Below are 18,024 nucleotides of genomic sequence, written 5' to 3'. Positions count from 1 at the left end.
CGTCAGACCATTCCGTCCTCTCCTGCCTACGGCCTTGGGAACTCAGAATTCCAAGCACAGCTCTGCAGCCTGGTCCATTCCTCCAGGCTGTCAGACCAGTGCCCACACTATTTGCTGTTTGTGTTCTAGAATAACCTCTGAGAACGTGGCTGAGCGGTTTGGCATTTCACGGGAGAAGCAGGATACTTTTGCCCTGGCATCCCAGCAGAAGTGAGTACTGCTTGGAGAGGACTGTTTAAAGGGCTGGGCAGTGAGGTTTGGAGCCTGTCTAAGTGATCTGAAGTGGAGCCCTTCTGTGCTTACAGCTGGGCAGCAAGTGCTTTCCAAGCCTCGGGCCTCCCAGGTTGGGGGCGGGAAGTGGGAAGTGTCAGGGCCACTGTGAGTTGGTAACACTTCCAGGTTCTATTCCAGGTCTGTTCACCCTGACTCTTTGCCCTAGTGAGGCCTCAGTTTTCCCGTGTGTTCTTTTCTGGCTGTGGTTTGGAGATTGGACATGGTAGCCTGGAGTGTGGGGCCAGCAATGCTAGGGACCCTGGCATCCTAGCTTCTGGACCATGCTGGGTCTGTGGCAGCATCCTATGGCAAGAACTGGGGATGATATCAGGGAAACCCCAGGGGCTCAGGCAGGCTAAGATTGGCGCAGGTCCCGGCTGTCCAGAGAGGACAGCAAAAGCAGGGGATGGTATCTGGGCCAGGTGTGCTTCTCTGAAGCAGTGATTCTTGGCCGCTTGGGGTCACATAACCATTTAAAAATGTGTCAGAAGCCTTGGATTCCTTCCACTGGAATGTCCCTGGGCACTTATATGCTGCACATGATTTCAAGGGTCACTCAAATACCTTGTGCTTTAAAACTCTTTCAATACAAAAATACATTGAATAGTTTAGTATATGTCACTTTAAATATATGGAAACTGGGGAATAGATGACTTTGAACTGTTGGGTTTGAACAGAAAAGTTGGCAGAACCCAGCACAAATATTTCTGGGGTTCCACCCTCAGTTTAGCAGAGAGAACGGAGCAGGCTTAGTCCCTCTTGGACAAAGGGCTGTAAGTGGGGGCACCCCTCCAAACACCCTTCTCCCCTTTGAGGTTGGGATTGGCCACGATCTGGAGGTCTGGGGTTGAGGATGAAGAAGGCCCTGTAAGGTCTTGGCCATGCCCTCAGAGCTCCCCTAAAGTTGAGCATGTCCCCGAATTTAGCAGCCTAAGCTTGCGTCTACCCAAATGGATAGGTGTTGGGGGCAGGGAGGAAGGGAACCCCAAGGGAGCCTGAGTCTGGCTGTCCATGGTGCTGGCAGGGCAGCAAGAGCCCAGAGCAAGGGCTGTTTCCAAGCTGAGATTGTGCCTGTGACCACCATGGTCCATGATGACAAGGGCACCAAGAGGAGCATCACTGTGACCCAGGATGAGGGTATCCGCCCCAGCACCACCATGGAGGGGCTGGCCAAACTGAAGCCTGCCTTCAAGAAGGACGGTTCTACCACAGCTGGTGAGACTGGTCCGGGGTGGGGGTATGAGGAAGGAGGCCATGGCCATGCTGGGTGCTGTACTCTGGGAGCCTGGAATAGACCAGGCCCCTCTGCAGACAGAGTAGATGTGGGAGGGCTGGGATCTCCTCGGCCCCACTCTGATCCCTTACCCCAACAATTTGACCCTAGGAAACTCTAGCCAGGTGAGTGATGGGGCAGCTGCCATCTTGCTGGCCCGGAGGTCCAAGGCAGAAGAGTTGGGCCTTCCCATCCTTGGGGTCCTGAGGTCCTATGCAGTGGTTGGGGTCCCACCTGACATCATGGGCATCGGACCTGCCTATGCCATTCCGGTAGCTTTGCAAAAAGCAGGTAAGGTGGTTCCTTCACATCGCTGTCTGGGTCCCGCCTGGATCCGGCACCTGCCCTGCATGCTGTTGCCAGGGGCATGGGGGTGGTCCTGTGGGTGCTGCAGAATGGAGGTGGGCAGGCTAGTGTCCCTTACTCAAAGCCCATCCTGACCCCACAGCTGGGATTGGCTCACCCTTCTGGAAGAGACACACACCAGGTAGCCTGAAGGCCCATGGATGGGGCAGGCCCAGGGAACACAGAGTCCTGGTACAGGGCCAGTGTGTCAGGTCAGGTCTTTACCTTGCCTGCAGGGCTGACTGTGGCTGACGTGGACATCTTTGAGATCAACGAGGCCTTTGCGAGCCAGGTGAGCTGTTGTTCTCCATGTTGCCTTGGCCCTGGACAGTCCAGGTGGAGCAAGCGGGCAGGTGGTGCAGGGGAGGGGGCAAGAGGGCTGCGGTGATGACCTGCCTCCTTCCAGGCTGCCTACTGTGTGGAGAAGCTACGACTCCCACCTGAGAAGGTGAACCCTCTGGGGGGTGCAGTGGCCTTGGGACACCCACTGGGCTGCACTGGGGCACGACAGGTCATCACGCTGTTCAACGAGCTGAAGCGCCGTGGGAAGAGGTAAGGCTGGCTCCTGGTGGGGGGTTGTGGGGGGATACCCAAGTTGGGGCACCTGCAGGGTAGGGGATAGAGGTAGGTGGGCTTTGGATCATCATCCCAACAGACACAGTCCTGAGCACCATAATCCCAAATGCTGAAATCCCAAATGTTGAAATCCAAAAGATCAAAGTCCCTAAGGTCTTGGCTGGTCCAAAGGTAGTGTGTTATCTTGATTGTTCAATTACAGATCAAACTCCTTGTTCTTACTCTGAGTACTTCTTACTTCTACCCTTGACTAGTCAAGGGGAAAAAAAAATCCCTAATGACTAAAATCCCCAAAGTCACAATATCAGAAGATTAAAATCCTGAATGTTGAAATCCTATTGTTGAATTCATGCTATGAATTCTAGGGAAGGGATGAGTACATTTTCCATCGCATGCAGGATAGTGCATCGTCACCGTGTTACATGGTGTAACTCATGTGATGCAACCATTACCTCGTTACTGCCTTTATTTGGAAATTAAGTATGGTTTAAGGAGTTGTGAGTGCTGCTAAGTTGAAAAGGAATGGACTTAACTTTGGGAACACCTAGAAACCTGACCGAGTATTATTTTGAGTGTGTCTGAGGGTGTTTGTAGAGGAGGTTAGGATGCATTTGAGTGGACCAGGTGGGGAAGATCCGCCCTTAGTGTTGGCAGGCACCATCTAACTGCCTGGGGCCCTGGAGAGAACCAATACAGAGGTGGGACACACTTTTTTTTCTGCCTTTGACATCAGAAGTTTGATTCCATGAAAGTGCCTTATCACACTGACTTTGTAAGCTTTGTGCATGTACATAAAAATGTTGAAACTTCCTCAGTAAATGAAGAGGTGTCCTGTTTGTGTACCTGCATTTGTGAAAGATAAAATTTCTCAAGATCTTGGTTCTTCGGGTCACTGCATATGCGGTGGTGACCCATCACAGGTTTGTTTGTTCGTTGAGACAGTCTCATTCTGTCACCCAGGCTAAAGTGCAGTGGTTCCATCTCGGCTCACTGCAACCTTTGCTTCCCTGGCTCCAGCAATCCTCCCACGAGTAGCTGAGACTGTAGGTTCGTGCCACTACACCCAGCTAAGTTTTTGTAGAGAGCATTTCATTATGTTGCCCAGGCTGGTCTCGAATTCCTGGGTTCAAGTGATCCTCCCACCTTGGCCTCCCAAAGTGCTGGGATTACAGGTGTGAGCCACAGGGCCTGGCTCCATCACAGTTTTTGATCAGTCTCATCAAAAGACATAGGTTCTCTATCATGGTGTTCATATGACTGCAGTTATGAAGCTGGGTGCACACGATTACCCACCATTTACAGAGTTTGCTTTTTAACCCATTTATGAATACGGTTTGTTTATAACTGTTATACTCCTGTGACTATTGTTAGCATACCTGAGTGTTTATGCTTGCTAAAATATGTAATTGTTACCTATTGTGTTGTGTAAAGTAGCCTGGGAAGTGTTCTCTGTTCGTTTCTCAAATAAATCCCCTTTAAAAAATGTACATATATGTATATTTTTGACATGGAGTCTCACTCCGGTGTCCAGGCTGGAGTGCAGTGGCGTGATCTTGGCTTACTACAACCTTTGCTTTTTGGGTTCAAGCAATTTTCCTGCCTCAGCCTCTCAAGTATGTGGGATTACAGGCATCTGCCAACACGCCCAGCTAATTTTAGTATTTTTAGTGGAGACAAGGTTTCACCATGTTAGCCATGCTGGTCTCAAACTCCTGACCTTAAGTGATCTGCCCTTCTCAGCCTCCCAAAGTGTTGGGATTACAGGCTTGAGCCACTGCGCCTGGCCTAAAAATGTAAATATCTTTTAAATGAATCTTTTTAAAAAGTCTTTTTCTAAGATGGGGTCTTGCTGTATTGCTCAGGCTGGTCTTGACCTCCTAGGCACGAGTGATCCTCTTGCCACAGCCTGCTGAATAGCTGGGACTACAAGTAGATGCCACTATGCCAGGTTTCCACATTGTTTTTTCCAGAATTGTATTTTCAGGATTTTGATCTTTTAAGATTGTGATTTTCAGGATTTTAGACTTTAGGGATTTTGTTCTTTTAGGATTTCAACATTTGGGATTATGATGTTTGGGACTGTGTCTTTTGGGATTATGAGCGGTCCCTAGGGAAGGGAATATGCACACACAAACACCCTGAACTGAGGATGCAGGGGCATGATCTCTGTTTTCCCTGAGGACCAGCCCTAAAAGGGACACTAGCTGCAGTTGGCATCTGCCACTGTGTATGTGCCCACAGATCTGGTCTGACGGTTTTGTGTCCTACTCGTCGTGAAGTCCGTCTGGCTCAGCCTGGTCTGGAGATAGCTGGGTGGTGCCTCTGCCCAGCCAGTTCCGTTTTGTTTTCACAGGGCATATGGAGTAGTGTCCATGTGCATCGGGACTGGAATGGGAGCTGCTGCTGTCTTTGAATACCCTGGGAACTGAGTGAGGCCCAGGCTGGAGGCGCCGCCCACACAGACCTGCTCTAGCAGCAAGGCAGCAGCACTGCAGAAGCAGAACCGCACGGGAAAACTCAGCACTGGTGGTGGTGGCGGCGGACAGATCAAGGCACTTCAACTCGTTTGGAAAATGTGAACACGGCTGACATGGTCTAGGAGTGGGTGGGGTGTTGAGCCACCCATCAGACCCTCGTTAGCTGTGCAAGACAAAGGCAGCCTAGGTCACCCAGGCCACAAGGCCACGGTTAATTCCCAGGGCAAGGCGAATTCATGGATGAGAAGCGCAACAGACATAGTAAATGTGCAAGAATTTATCTTAGTGGCTGTGGTTTTTTCCCAAGGGGAATTCTGCCATACTGGTCTTCGCTGTGCAGTGTGTGTGGTGATTCTCAGTGCAGTGGTCTCTACTGTGGTGTGGCTCTGAGCCAACATGAAGGCCTAGGCTGAGACCATTGTGGAAGGGGGTTCTTCTTCCATTCTAGGAGCTGTTCAGAGGGCCTCAAGTCTGTGTCTTTGTGCTGAAGGTCTGCTCCTAATCCCTGGCAACGTTTATTCTGCAGCTGGGGCCTGGGGTTGAGGGCTGGGGAGGCGTCATGTATCTCTCATCATAAGAGCCCTGGCCCCGGAGCCGCAGGGTGCAGGACTTCTCGCCAAGCACACCCTCCACCACCACTGTGGACTCGTACAGCTCATTGCTGCTGTGGGGAGCATGTGCGGGTTGCGGTTAGGAGGGGTCTGGGCAGCGGGGGCCAGGCCCTGTGGGCAGCTTGGGGGAGGTTGGGAGGGGCTGTACCTGGCAGTGAAGAAAACCTGCAAGGCAATGGAGGTTGGGGGGGCATTGGTGGATCGTGCTTCCAGCAGCCCACTGTTTGGGGTGACCCTGAAGGCCACAGCGGCCTTGGCTGGCTCCTGCTGGCCTGCACGAAAGGGAAGGGAAGACATGAGTGCAGGCAGTCCCGTGTACCACTACAGGAAGACTTCGCCCACCCGCAGGCCTGCACCTCTGGTCTTGCTCAGAACTGCAGGGCAGGGCAGCCCTGAGATCATGTGGGATTGGGGGACTGGCTGTTCTGCAGAAACCACGTGGTACCAGCCCTGGGGGCCAGCATGCAGGGACAGGCACAGCGGCCCTTTCCTGGGGGTCTTTTCTTGGCACAGCCCTGTAGGGGAACAGTGGGTAGGTGGGAGGGTAGGACATACCCATCAGCATAGTCCAGTAGCTTCGGCAGCCGCTCAGGTTCATCAGGTAGACCTCCCGGACTCGCTGCTGGCTCACAAAGCAGGTCCCAAAGTCCACCCAGCTGGTGGAGAGCTGCAGCTCAGGCACGGCCACCACGGCCCGCAGGGGCACTGCCTGTGGGGGCCCAGACCGCCTTGTTCACTCTGGGTGAGCCTAAGCCAGGGCCTCTGGGACGCAGGGAACCCTGCTGACCCCAAGTGCTCATGCTCCTGAGGAGGGCAGGGGAAGTGCCCAGCAATTGGCAAGGGGCCAGTGCCAACTTCAAAGGCCAGGGGCTGGAGTCTGCGCAGGGAAAGGGCCAGGGTAATGCCATGCATTTCCCCGCTATCCCTGCCTCCCTCCCTCATAAAGCTCCAGGCCCTGCACTCTGGCTGGTAGGGCTGCCCTCCTTCACCCATCCTCCTATGGTGGCCCCGAGACCCAGCCCTCAGCTCTTCTCAGGCCCTGGACCATCTGTCTGTGTCCCGTGACCTCAGGCCCTACCTGTGCCCTGCTCTACCTCCTGGCTGCCCCGTACCACACTCAGGCGATGCTATGCACTGTCCCACTGCCTCGGCCCCAGCAGCTGCCTAGGTGCCACGCTGGGGCACCTCGGCTCCACTGCTCAGCCACCTGCCCCCGCCTCTCCCAAGTCCTCCCCAGGCCACTCCTTCACACTCCTCACTAGAAGCCCCAGCTTAGCGTCTGCACCACGGCCCGGTGACCTTCTGCTCTGTGGTGCTTGTCCTGGTGCTTGAAGCCTGACAAAGCCCAGGGCTGTCCCTGGCAGCTGCCTCAGGTTCTCACTGCCCCCACCCATCAGGCCATTCTTTTGGCCTGGTCGTCAAGGTGTTTCCCTTCCTTGATTAAACGGTGTACAGGTTTCACATGCCACCTCCTGCAGGGAGCCTTCCCTGATTTCCCACACTCTGGCCCCTCATCTGGCTTTGGGCTCATGAGGCAGAGGAGGGTGGATGGCCTTCATCTCTCTGCACACAGGGCCTCTTCTAGGGGAGACTGAGCCCCAGGAAAGGAGTGGGGGCTCCTTATGTCTGAGGTCCCTGCTAGGTCTTTCCTCCTCTGGCCCCAGCAGAACAGAGCCCAGCCCGCTTCCGCCTTCCCACACGTGGGCGGGCCTGGGGCATGCCTGAGTGGTCTGGGTGGTGTACTCCAGGAGCAGGTTCTGCGTAAACACCATCTCTCTCTCTCCACTCGCGCTCTGCTGAATGTCCACCCCAGGCAGCATCTGGTCAGCCGGGAGCTTCTGATAGGAGAGCAGCTCCAGGGAGAGCGTGAAGGACACGTTCACCTGAGCAGATGCAGACATGGTATCATCTCCAGCTGCAGAGGGCAGGTGGCTGCTTACCCACCTGGAGCTCCGTCCTCCTTCCCTCCTGGGCCCAGCCCTGCTCAGCCAACAGCCCAGCAGCTCCCCCACCTGGTGCTTGCATTCCGCAAGCACTGCCCAGCACCTACTCTGCCCAGCACCCTGCTAGTGCCAGGGACAAGGCATGTCTGCCCTCAGGAGTCATAGGCTAGAGGGGAAGGGACATGAGCAAGCCGCCCTTTACCCCTTCAGATGCTCAGGGCTGTGGGTGGGCTCAACAGCTGAGGAAGGACTTGGTCTGTGTGCTGAGGACAGTCAGGAGCCTCTGACAGGTCACTGACCAGGCAGGGAGCATGAGAGGATGCCGGCCCAGGGGCTGAGGCTGTAGCTGAGGCTGGACAGGATGGAGCTGGGACTCCTGGCTCCCAGCACAGGTCCTCGGTACAAGCTTATCAGAATCGACTGAGGCACTTGTTAAAAATACAAATTCTTGGCCTCACCCAGACCTTCACACCTGTGGAGGTGGCGTCTGGGAGCTTCTGCCTTCAACAAGCTTTGTCAACGGCACTAATTTGCTGGGAGCAGTGGCTCACATCTGTAATTCCAGCACTTTGGGAGGCGGAGGTGGGAGGATCGCTTGAGCCTAGTTCAACACCAGCCTGGGGAATATAATGAGACCTTGTCTCTACAAATAATATAAAAATTAGCTGGGTGTGGTGGCATGTGCCTGTGGTCCCAGCTACTTGGGCGGCTAAGGTGAGAGGATTGCTTGAGCGCCCAGGCAGTCAAGGTTTCAGTGAACCACGATCATCCCACTGCACTCCAGCCTGGGTGACACAGCAAGACCCGATCTATCTAAAAAAGAAAAAGCCACTGATTGACTGCCAGGGTTAGAACCACTGTCCTAGACCAAGACCTGGGTGTAGGGATGAAGAAAGAACGGCACTGAGAGGAATGTGGGGGGGCACCCACAGGGCCTGCTGGCCTGGTCACAGAGAAACTGGTCTATGACAAGGCATGCCAGGGGTCTGAGCATGGGCAAGGGGGTTGGGGTGGTATTTGCTGAGATGAAATGCCACCACAAAAAGGAGGCACAGGTGTGGGGCAGGACAAGCTGGGGGCGCTGAGTTCACTTTGGATGAGAGGAGTTTGGCTCTAGAGCCTGGGAGGGAGGATTCTAGCCAGATGCCAGAAACCTGGGCATCGTTAGCACATGGAGGGTGAGATGCGGCACCATTATGCGGTGTCCTTTTTCTGGGACCTTTGGGCTTCCCCAGAGCTGCTAAGGACTTTTAATGCCTGGTAGCTAACCGTCATGTGTCCTGGGAGGCTCTGGTGCAACGGAACCTCTGGCTGTGCTCTGGGCCTTCCCCTCCATTTAGCTCGCTGAAGGGAGCAAATGCAAAGTGGGTCAAGGGTGCCCATCTGCCTTCTGCAGATCCATATGTCTCCCCGACCTCCATGGTGAGGTTCTCGGGGAGTTCCATCACCTAGTGCAGCATCTGGTGCACAGCAGGCCCTCACTACACATTGGATAGAGAGAATATGGCTGTCCACTGAGGCTCTGGAAATGGATGAGACGACCCAGAAATGGGCAGAGGGAGGCTAGGGCCTGGCAGAGCTCAAGGGAGCACAGCATAACATAAAGGGAAGCCCTCCAAGGAGAGGAAGAAAGAGAGCCTCTGAAGCAGGAGGGGAAGTAGGAGACAGGTGAGGCACCCTGCCAGGCTGTCTACCCTCGGCCTGCCCCTGTGCACCCTGGGAGCCCGCTGCGCAGATATGGGTGTGCACACACTCAGCCTTCATTCCAGTTGCTTCAGAGAAGTGGATGGTTTCCACTGAGTTCCTGGCATTCCCAAGACCTTCCCGACCCCACCAACTCTGAAAATCCGGGATCCAATTATGACTGATAATTTGTCAGAAGAGGGAAAATGACATTAGAACCTGGAGTGCTTTACAATTATGGCAACCCCATGGGCTCCCCTGAGCTGGGACGAAACCCTGAGCTTGCTCAGGAGGAGGAGGGTGTCTGTGTGGGAAAGGGAGGTGCTCACAGGAATGCACCAGCCTCTGCCAGCATCTCAGCAGTGGGAACCAGGAGGGAAAGGGAAGTCTGGGGACATTTCTGGAGCACGTGCACGCATGTGCGTGTACACGACGTCTGGCATGTCCGTGCCTGTGTAAGCCTCTTGTGCAGAGGTGCTGAATGTGGTGTCTCTGGTGGGAGTGTTCACACAGGGTATGGCAGGGTCAGGTGTGCAGTCTGTGTCCGGGCACAAACACGTGAGGGTGGCGTGCAGGGGTGCTGTCTGTACGCACGTGCGGGTGTGCTGTTGAGGCGAAGGCCACAGATCCCCCACTGACCAGCATGTTCTCCTGTGCTCGGAGCACCAGCTGCTTGCCCGCTGAGGCTGCCTCCTCCTCACACTCCTGCTTCTGGCCAGGGCCAGGAGCTCTGTGGACCCGGCTCGCCCCATCTTGAGAAACGGAGAAGGGCCTGGAGACCAGGAGCCGGAAGTGGTGTGGGATCTCCGTGGTGTTGGTCAGCTTCAGGTGATGGGTAGTCACCAGCTCACTCAGCACCTGGGCAGCCACAGAGGCAGCAGGCAGGGGCTGTGTCTCTTCTCTCTCTTCAAGCCCATGGTTCTAGGGGAGGGCTGGGAGGGCTGGCGGACGGACTGACTCAGACTGTAAGGCCCGAGTCCCAGAAGGGCACACAGAGACAGCTGAGGCCCAGGTAAGCTGGCAGGGCCAGAGGGTGGCAGCACACTCACCCCAGAGCAGGGCCGCTGGGGAATGAGGTCACTGGCCTGGCACCGGAATTCCATGCTGCCGCTGTGGTCCAGCTCCACACTCAGCCTGCCCAGCAACAGGCACTGCTGGGGCAAACCAGGCGCCTGGGGCCTCCTGGCGGCCCCCACTGCCCATCCAGCCTCGGGCCAGCCTTTCCCTGGGCTGACTTCTCCCGGCCATGCCCATCCTTTTGCTCAGAGAACGCTGCCTGGCCCCACCAGTGCCTGGTGAGGTGTGCCCCCGTGGGGATGGAAGGAGATGGGGGCCCAGCAGACTCACCGTGCGGACCTCACATAGCTATGTAGCTCCAGTCTCAGGGGTCCCACCGCAAAGTCCTGCAGGCGACGCCTCTTCCCTGGAATCTCCCTTTGCTCCTACGGATCCCAAGTCTGATCACAGCTGATCCCTGGGCTGAGCAGGCAGCATGCTACCCAGGAGCGGGCAGTGGCTGCGGCCCCCACCCCAGCCCAGGAGAGCTCACCTGGCTGTCCAAGCTCATGAAACCCAGGGCGTAGCCAGTACACTCCACCTTGTGCAGGATATCGGGGCTGAGCACCAGGGGTGTGAAGGAGATGTAGATGGTGCTGCTGCCCCCAGCAGGGACCACCTGGCGTGGATACAGCCACCTTAGCACCATCCCATGCCCCCTGGCCGGCCAGTGCCGACAGCTCCCAGCCCCTACCCCAACTCACCACCTGCTTGGGGCTGACAGAGTACAGGCGGCCGGAGGGCACCCCCTCGTGTGGCTGCAGGATGACAGAGATGAGCTTCTGTGCTGCCCCGCTGCTGGCACTGGAGCTGCCCTCAACCTGTCACCAAGGAGTCACTGAGGTTCACACAGTCACTGAGGTTCCACTAACCTGCTGGCCACACCTCAGTGGCCCTCAGTGGCCAGCCTGACCTGCCCCTCCATCCCTGCTCACCGACGAGTCAGTTTCATGGCTGAATTCTGATGAACGGGAGGGGCTTGGGGACCAGAGGAGGCAGCTACCCTCAGGAGAGTCAGGGCGCACAAGCTCATTCCCAGCTGCGTCCCGCAGTGGGAAGGGCGGCCCGTAAAACACTAGCAGCTCCACCAGCCGGTCCTCCTTGTCTTCCGGAGCATAGGTCTCCCAATCCAGGCGGACGTCTGGGGCAGATGTGGGGGGCAGGGTGAGGAATAAGGGAGGAGGAGACGACCCCCCTGGGCTTCCCCCTGCTTACACCCCCAGACAGAGATAAGCTGTTCTCCCAAACCCAGGGTGGAGAAAGCGCCTCTCTGCCTCTGTAATGCCACTTCCAGCTAATTCTCATTAAAAAAAAAAAGGCTTTACAGCTTATGCCCTCTGGTTCTATCACCTGAAGTCCTCCAGCTGAACAGATTGCCACCCCCATTAATCTGTCCCCAGTCTAAACTGGGGCTCCACATTGCTCTCTCTCCAGTCTGCACCATGACCATGTCAAACTGTCCCTGCCCTCCTCCGACACCTCCATTTGCCTCCCTACACCCAGCCGGTGGCCCCACCTCATCTCCGCAAAGCCCCCAGACTGAGGAGTCCCCAAAGTCCTGTCCCAAACCTAGACATCTGCCTGCATTGAACCCATCTTCCCCTCCCCTCCTGCCTTTGATCCTGTTCCCAGCCCTGCTCAGGGACTGGCGTGGCCAGGGCCCCCTCTTCAGTGTGGCCAGCTTCCTCTCCTAGCCCTTCCTCAGGCCCAGAACACTGTCTACCCCAGCATGCCCCACTGGGCCACATCGGCTTACCCTTCCTCTTAGCTCAGCCTGCACTCTGCCTCCCGCCCACGGGGAGCCTGGCCCCCTCATCACCTTCCCCCCAGCACTCCAGCCTCCCCTTCAGTTGTACTCCACGCAGTCCCACACTGCAGCCCACAGTCACGTCTGACCCACCCATCAGGAGGGATGCCCCTCAGCAGAGACCCTGCCATCCTGTCCCCGCTGTGTCCCCAGCAGCTCTCAGGCAGCTGAGGTCCTGCTGGCCGCAGGAATGAGAAAGCGGTCCCCCGGTAGTGCCTGTTCCTCCACATAGCAACCCTGATGAACCCAGGGCACCCGGGGGCCCATCCACACCTCGGTAACCACAGGCGGCTGGACTCTTGGGTCCTGTTCATGGGCCATTAGCCTCCCCAGCCCTAACTTCCCTTCCAGCCTGGCTCACCACAAGGCACAGCCTGTGGCGAGAGCCCTAATTTATGTCATGCGTGTCTCACCACAGGGGCTGGAGTTATTCAGGCGAAGTGTTCGGGTAACTGTGTCTCCTCCGGAGACCTGGGTGCCGAACCTGGAGGCAGGCAGACCGGATTCAGTACAGCCACAGCCTGCGCACACCTTGCAGGTAGGGAGGAGGGCTAGGGCTGGGGGCTCAGGCACGGGGAGACGCCACACCTAAGAATCACTGAGACCAGGGGTCTGGTGCCTTCCCCAGGTGGCACCAGGTGAGCTGTGCTCTGGGGCTGCCCTGGGCCCCAGCATCGACCCACCCACCCTGAGCAGACTATGCTAATTCCAGTTCACCTGGACTGGTGCCGACCTCGAGCCACCCTGCCTATTCGCCACTTCCGCCCCCCCCGAAATCCCTCGGAGATGTGCAGGTGGTGGCCATGTCCCCTGAGGCCACCTTCCTTCAGGGAAGTCCTGGCCTGGAGCCTTCCTATAAGGTGGCACCAGTGGTCCCATGCCAGCTGGGGAGTAAGAAGCCGACGTGGGCAGCCCAGCCTGAAGGCCAGAGGGTGTCAGGGGCCACCAGGGAGCAGAGCCTCAGACCGAGCACAGAGCACCTGATGGCTGGTTCCTTCTGGGCCTGGTCAGCAGTGTAGGAGGTGGTCCTCAGGGAGCTGATGGGGCAGCCCACCGCTGCCATGTGCACTGGGATGACTGCCGGCGGCAGGTCTCCCACCTGGAAACACGCCCAGCCCTATGTCACTGCCATCCCCTCTGGGCAGGGCCTCCGCCTGCCCAGGGGCCCCACGTTTGGTCCCAGCCTCCCTGTGCAGCACTCGGGCGTCTCTCCCGCTTCCTGCATCTCCGCTCCCCCTCCCGGCCAGGCAGCCTGCACAGAGCCCCTGCCTAAGGCCCTTTTTTTTTCTCTTTTATAGACACAGGGTCTCATCATGTTGCCCAGGCTGCTCTCAAACTCCTGGTCTCAAGCAACCTTCCTGCCTCAGCCTCCTAAGGTGTTGGAACTGCAGGCGTGAGCCGCTATGCCCGGCAAGCCTGAGGCTCTTTGGCCTCGCATAGTCCCTTTGATCAAATTTCTACCTTTTAAATGAAAAGAACTTTATTACTTTTCTCTGCTAATCAAAAGTAATAAATCTTACTTTTTAAAAAATGTAAGTGTGATAATCACCTCCAATCCTACCTCTGCAACATGACTCACTGTTAACATTTCAGTCAACACGAAAAACGTGTAGACACAGATATAAACGGGGAGCGTGCTGCACGTGACTTTCTTTCACAATCTTTTAACAATATAGGATACATTGGGCATTTTTTAGGCAGGGTCTTGCTCCATCGCCCAGGCTGGAGTGCAGTGGCATGATCTTGGCTCACTGCAACCTCTACCTCCCGGGAAAAACTGACTCTCCCACCTCAGCCTCCTGAACGGCTGGGACCAGAGGCACGTGCCACCACACCTGGCTCATTTTGTATTTTTTATAAAGATGGGGTTTCGCCATGCCCAGGCTGCTCTCACAGTCTTGAGCTCAAGACATCTGCCTGCCTCAGCCTCCCAAAGTGCTGGGATTACAGGCATGAACCACTGCGCCCGGCCAACAGTATAGGACTAATTTTACTAAGTTTACAGCATCATGTAACAGGCTGTGCAGAATTCCCCTCCCGATGTGGGCCATTGCCTGCATCCACTCCTCCGCTGACGGACACGGAGCAGGGGCCCAAAGCTCCCCGGTACCTTTACCAACAGCTTCTACACCATGCTAATGTGTCAAAACCAGTATTTTGTGGCCTTTTACTTTGCATTTCTTTAACTGTCAGTGGTGGTGACAGATTTTCACGTTTATTGGCCGTCTGTATTTGTCTTTCTTGGAGTTGCCTATTCATATCTTTTGCCCACTTAGATGCTTTTCCCAAACTTCCTGTTATCTAAGAGCCCTTTGCAGAGGAACACGATCAAGTCTTTGTCACACATAACACACAGAACGCAAATATCTACTACAACTAATCTGTTCAATTTACTAAGGAGTTGATGAAAATCTATTTAACAACTTAACGGTAGGATAACCCTGAATGTTTCCTCTCTCCAGACTGAACTAGGGCTGCCTTGCTGGTTACCTTATTCATCCCTGTATCCTCCACAGCACAGTGGGCCACACAGGAACTCACACACAGTAGGTGCTCCATTCATGCTGAGTGCTGGAGCAATTAAATGGACCCCTGGGTGAGCCCCACCGAGGGCGGGGCAAGAGCATGGCTCTAGGGGGCTGCTGCTGTCCCTCCACTCCACACTCCACACTCCCTACCCCAGGTCTTGGGTCCTGGCTCAGGCAGGCAGCCTACTGTCTTCTCTGCCCTCCTCGATATGGCCCCAGCCCTGCCCCTCCTGGGAAAAAGTGTGGAAGGTTCTACTGCTCATGAGGACCCCTCCTGCCTGAAATGCCTCAGCCAGAACCTGAGGCTGCCTCAGACACGGACGCCCATCCCGAGCTCAGTGGGCACTGTGTTTCAACCTGGTGAGGTTTGAGAGGCTGAGGCCCAGGTGTTGGAGGCGAGGGCTGGGGCGGACTCCTCACCCCCAGGCCACTGCCCTCCTGTGTGCCCTTACCGTGCAGATGAGATTGTCCCAGTACTCGCCCCACATATTGGCACAGCCTGTGATGTCAACACATAGCTGCTGGTAGGGCCCCAGCATGCCCTGGCAAATGTGGGGGAAGAAAGCAGCTCCTTTCCCGTGAGATAACATGCTCTCCATAAAATCTGGGAAAGAACCGTGAGGTGTGGGGGATTTAGGGAACTGGAGGTGGGAGTGAGGTCCAAACCCTTGGGTGTTAGCAAAGCACTGCCCCTGACGAGCCACCCTCTAGCCTTTCCTTGGTCAGGCTACATATGCCCTCCTGGGAGCCAGAATTGAGGGACAAGCTGCTCAGGGCACTGTGCGGTCAGCCTCTCTACTCCCTGGGGGGCCAGGTCCCTGCGGAAGCCCTCCGTCAGAGCCACCGCCCGTCCCAAATGGAATCCAGGCCCTCGAAGGGAAGTGCCCTCAACAGCAAGAGGCACTGCCAGGTAGAGAGCCTTGGCCATCTGAGAGCAGTCTCTTGTCCCGGTCCCGCTCCCTGGCAGCTGCCAGCCCATATCCACAGAAGGCCATGCCAACCCTGGCTCTGGTTGTGGCCTGGGCCCAGCAGCCCCACTCTGGTGGCTCTTACCCAGCTGCTCTCGCTTGGCCAAGTGCTGTCGCATCCGCACCGTCTTTAGCAGGGCAGGAGGCATGTCAGGGCTTTACAAGTGGAGACACAAGAATAGGATCAAGTCAGCCAAGCCTGTCCCAAGACCCGAGCCAGGTTCTGCAGCAACCAGCATTCTACCAGGTGCCCAGCAGGGGAAGGGGGCTCTGCCTGCTCTTCCCAGGGGAAAGCTGGTCAGTTCTTTCCTTTACCTGCTTCTCTGGTCTTTGCGCCCACTATACCCCTACCATTCAAACATCCCCAGCAGCAGGCCACCCGCTGGCTACAGGGATTACCTCCCCAGACACCCAGGAGGGCTCTGAAGCAGGACTCCGTGCCCACAGCTCTGTGCCAAGGTTACTCCTGGATGCAAACCCAGCCCAGACTCCCCATCTCTAGCCCAGACCCCCATCTCTAGCCCAGACCCCCCCATCTCTAGCCCAGACCCCCCATCTCTAGCCCACACCCCCTTCTCTAGCCTAGACTTCCACAACAGGCCCGTTTCTGGTTTTTCCTGCTGTCGACTGTCCAGTATTGGGTAGACACTAGCTTTTCACAATAGAAAGTTCATGCCTTACAAGCTGTTCATGGCTCCCCTTCCACCTACAGCAGTGGTTTCTAAGTTGGGCTCTCTTGCTTCACTAGATTAGGGGGTTAGGTGTTCACATAGTGGGCACTCCATTACATTATAATGCATGATTTCAAGTTAGAGATTTTCAAAATGCTTGAATATTTAACCATCAGTTCTTCTGAGCCAATGCTAGCTGATTCTGGCACACCTGTGTGTGTGTGTATGTGTACATGTGTATGTATGTATGTATATGTATATGTGTGCATATGTATACGTGTGTATGCATGTGTGTGCACTTCTGTATATGCATGTGTGTGTACGTGTACATGTGTATGTATGTGTGTGTGCATATGTATACGTGTGTATGCATGTATGCACCTCCGTATATGCATGTATGTGTATGTGTGTGTGTGTATGTGTGAGCAGCACTCTAGATCTCGCCTCTGCCCTTAGCTTGCTGATGACTAGCCTAGACTCTCCATCTTGTCTCTGGGGCACCCCTTCCCCATCTCACTCCACAGGTCAGCCCAGGCAGGCTATCAGTGGTCCCTGAAGACTCTCTGCTCCTGAACTCTTCCTCCCACCTCTTGGCTGGCACGGTCCTGCCTACAGTAACTCCTCCCTCACCACAAGCCCATCTGCGTGGTCCATTAGAAGCCTCCACTCCAGGAGGGCAGGCTGAGAAGGGGCCACAATCCCAGCCTCTCCCCGGGCCCACTTGGGGCCTGAGCGGTGGAGAGCAGGAGACGTTTCCTCTCTGCCTGACCCCATGTCTACCTGTAAAAACACACACTCTCATTTCTCACACGACCAGCCACTGGCCACCTAAGCCACACAGAGGCTCAACAGGGTACACCCCACCCAGCCTCATCTGCCCCGGGAAGTGAATGAAGCAAGACTTACAGGCTAGTCTTTTTGCTCAGGCTGTTTTGGGGGCTCCCGAAGTACTCAAACTTGAGGGAGAAGGGGGTCTGTATTGGAGAGCGATTGGTGAGGATGAGCTGGCGATTCACACGGGTCCTCAGTGGCACCGCTGAGCCAAAGTCCAGGCGGAGCTCCTTTGGGTGGCCTGGCCACTGCTCTGTGCTGGAAACACTGTCCCGTGCCCATTGGTACTGTGTAACATGCCACCCTTGGCCCTGGCCAGAGAGCCATCTTTGGACGGTGTACAGAAGCTGCCCAGGCACCAGGCTTCAGCCTCGGACTCCTGTTTCATTGAGCTACCAACCACAGACCCACCTTTCCCGCCCGCCCATGATGCTGAGAAAGGCCTCAAACACTGCACAAACCGTCCCTGGCCAGGGGCATGGCTTCCAGTTGCGGGGCCTTCTGTGGGCAAGCCCAGGGTACCCACAGCCCTGTCCCCTGCCATCTTCTGCCTTGCTGGGCACCATGCCTCCAAGTGTGCGGGGGGGAACCACGCCTCCAAGTGTGTGGGGGGAACCACACAGAGGGCAGGGACAGGGTAAAGGGAACTGTCCCCACAGGAGTGGTGAGTGGCCACAGTAACACCGTGCTGTTTTCCTGGCTGCAGGACTCAGAGGGGCGTAGACCAACCCGACAGTGCTGGTCCCGGGCGTGGCTGCCTCAGCCCTCAGGCCACTGCCACCCCCAGACCCCCAGCCCTGGGCTCACCTGTGATCAGAGCTCTCCTCAGAGATGGCGATGGCCACTTGCAGTCCCTGGGGCTTACCAGAAATGCCCAGAACCAGTGGCTTATTCATGCCTGACACGTGACAAGGGAGGGCCAGATGGGTCAGCTTTTCCTATGAGAAAGCCCGTCCAGGGGTCAGACCGGGGCCAGGAGGTA

The 18,024-nt window shown here is 56.1% G+C and overlaps 2 protein-coding genes across 5 annotated transcripts; one reads left to right on the top strand and one right to left on the bottom strand.

The window, feature by feature from the left end:
- Positions 1-4: 4 nt before the first annotated feature.
- On the top strand, positions 5-5,224 carry LOC116546695 (3-ketoacyl-CoA thiolase, peroxisomal-like; the record flags this gene model as incomplete). Its single annotated transcript, XM_032272891.1, has 6 exons — positions 5-210; positions 1,298-1,488; positions 1,658-1,837; positions 2,128-2,183; positions 2,298-2,443; positions 4,821-5,224. Coding segments are annotated over 6 exons (855 nt in total), but the record flags the coding sequence as incomplete, so codon positions are not given.
- LOC116546694 (deleted in lung and esophageal cancer protein 1-like) lies at positions 5,204-17,968 on the bottom strand. 4 transcript variants are annotated; one of them, XM_032272889.1, is made up of 16 exons: positions 17,850-17,968; positions 17,118-17,309; positions 15,626-15,696; positions 15,025-15,176; positions 13,025-13,143; positions 12,458-12,528; positions 11,173-11,378; positions 10,942-11,058; positions 10,731-10,856; positions 10,529-10,623; positions 10,231-10,315; positions 9,821-10,039; positions 7,277-7,438; positions 6,111-6,264; positions 5,704-5,827; positions 5,204-5,605 (listed from the first exon to the last, which is right to left on the bottom strand). In XM_032272889.1, the coding sequence occupies exons 1-16, from the start codon at positions 17,936-17,938 to the stop codon at positions 5,443-5,445; spliced, it is 2,145 nt and encodes a 714-aa protein (XP_032128780.1). In that variant the 5' UTR covers positions 17,939-17,968; the 3' UTR covers positions 5,204-5,442. The 4 variants fall into 4 exon arrangements, with proteins under 4 accessions (XP_032128780.1, XP_032128778.1, XP_032128779.1 ...); XM_032272887.1 differs by having other exon boundaries at positions 5,518-5,608; positions 5,704-6,264; XM_032272888.1 differs by having other exon boundaries at positions 5,518-5,605; positions 5,704-6,264.
- Between the last annotated feature and the right edge of the window lie 56 nt (positions 17,969-18,024).

The sequence above is a fragment of the Sapajus apella genome, unplaced genomic scaffold (genome assembly GCF_009761245.1).
Source record: "Sapajus apella isolate SASKATOON/1434 unplaced genomic scaffold, GSC_monkey_1.0 scaffold1230, whole genome shotgun sequence".
NCBI classification, from domain to species: Eukaryota; Metazoa; Chordata; class Mammalia; order Primates; family Cebidae; genus Sapajus; species Sapajus apella.
The sequence above is the reverse complement of the archived record's forward strand: the minus strand, read 5'-3'. Positions and strand labels throughout refer to the sequence as shown.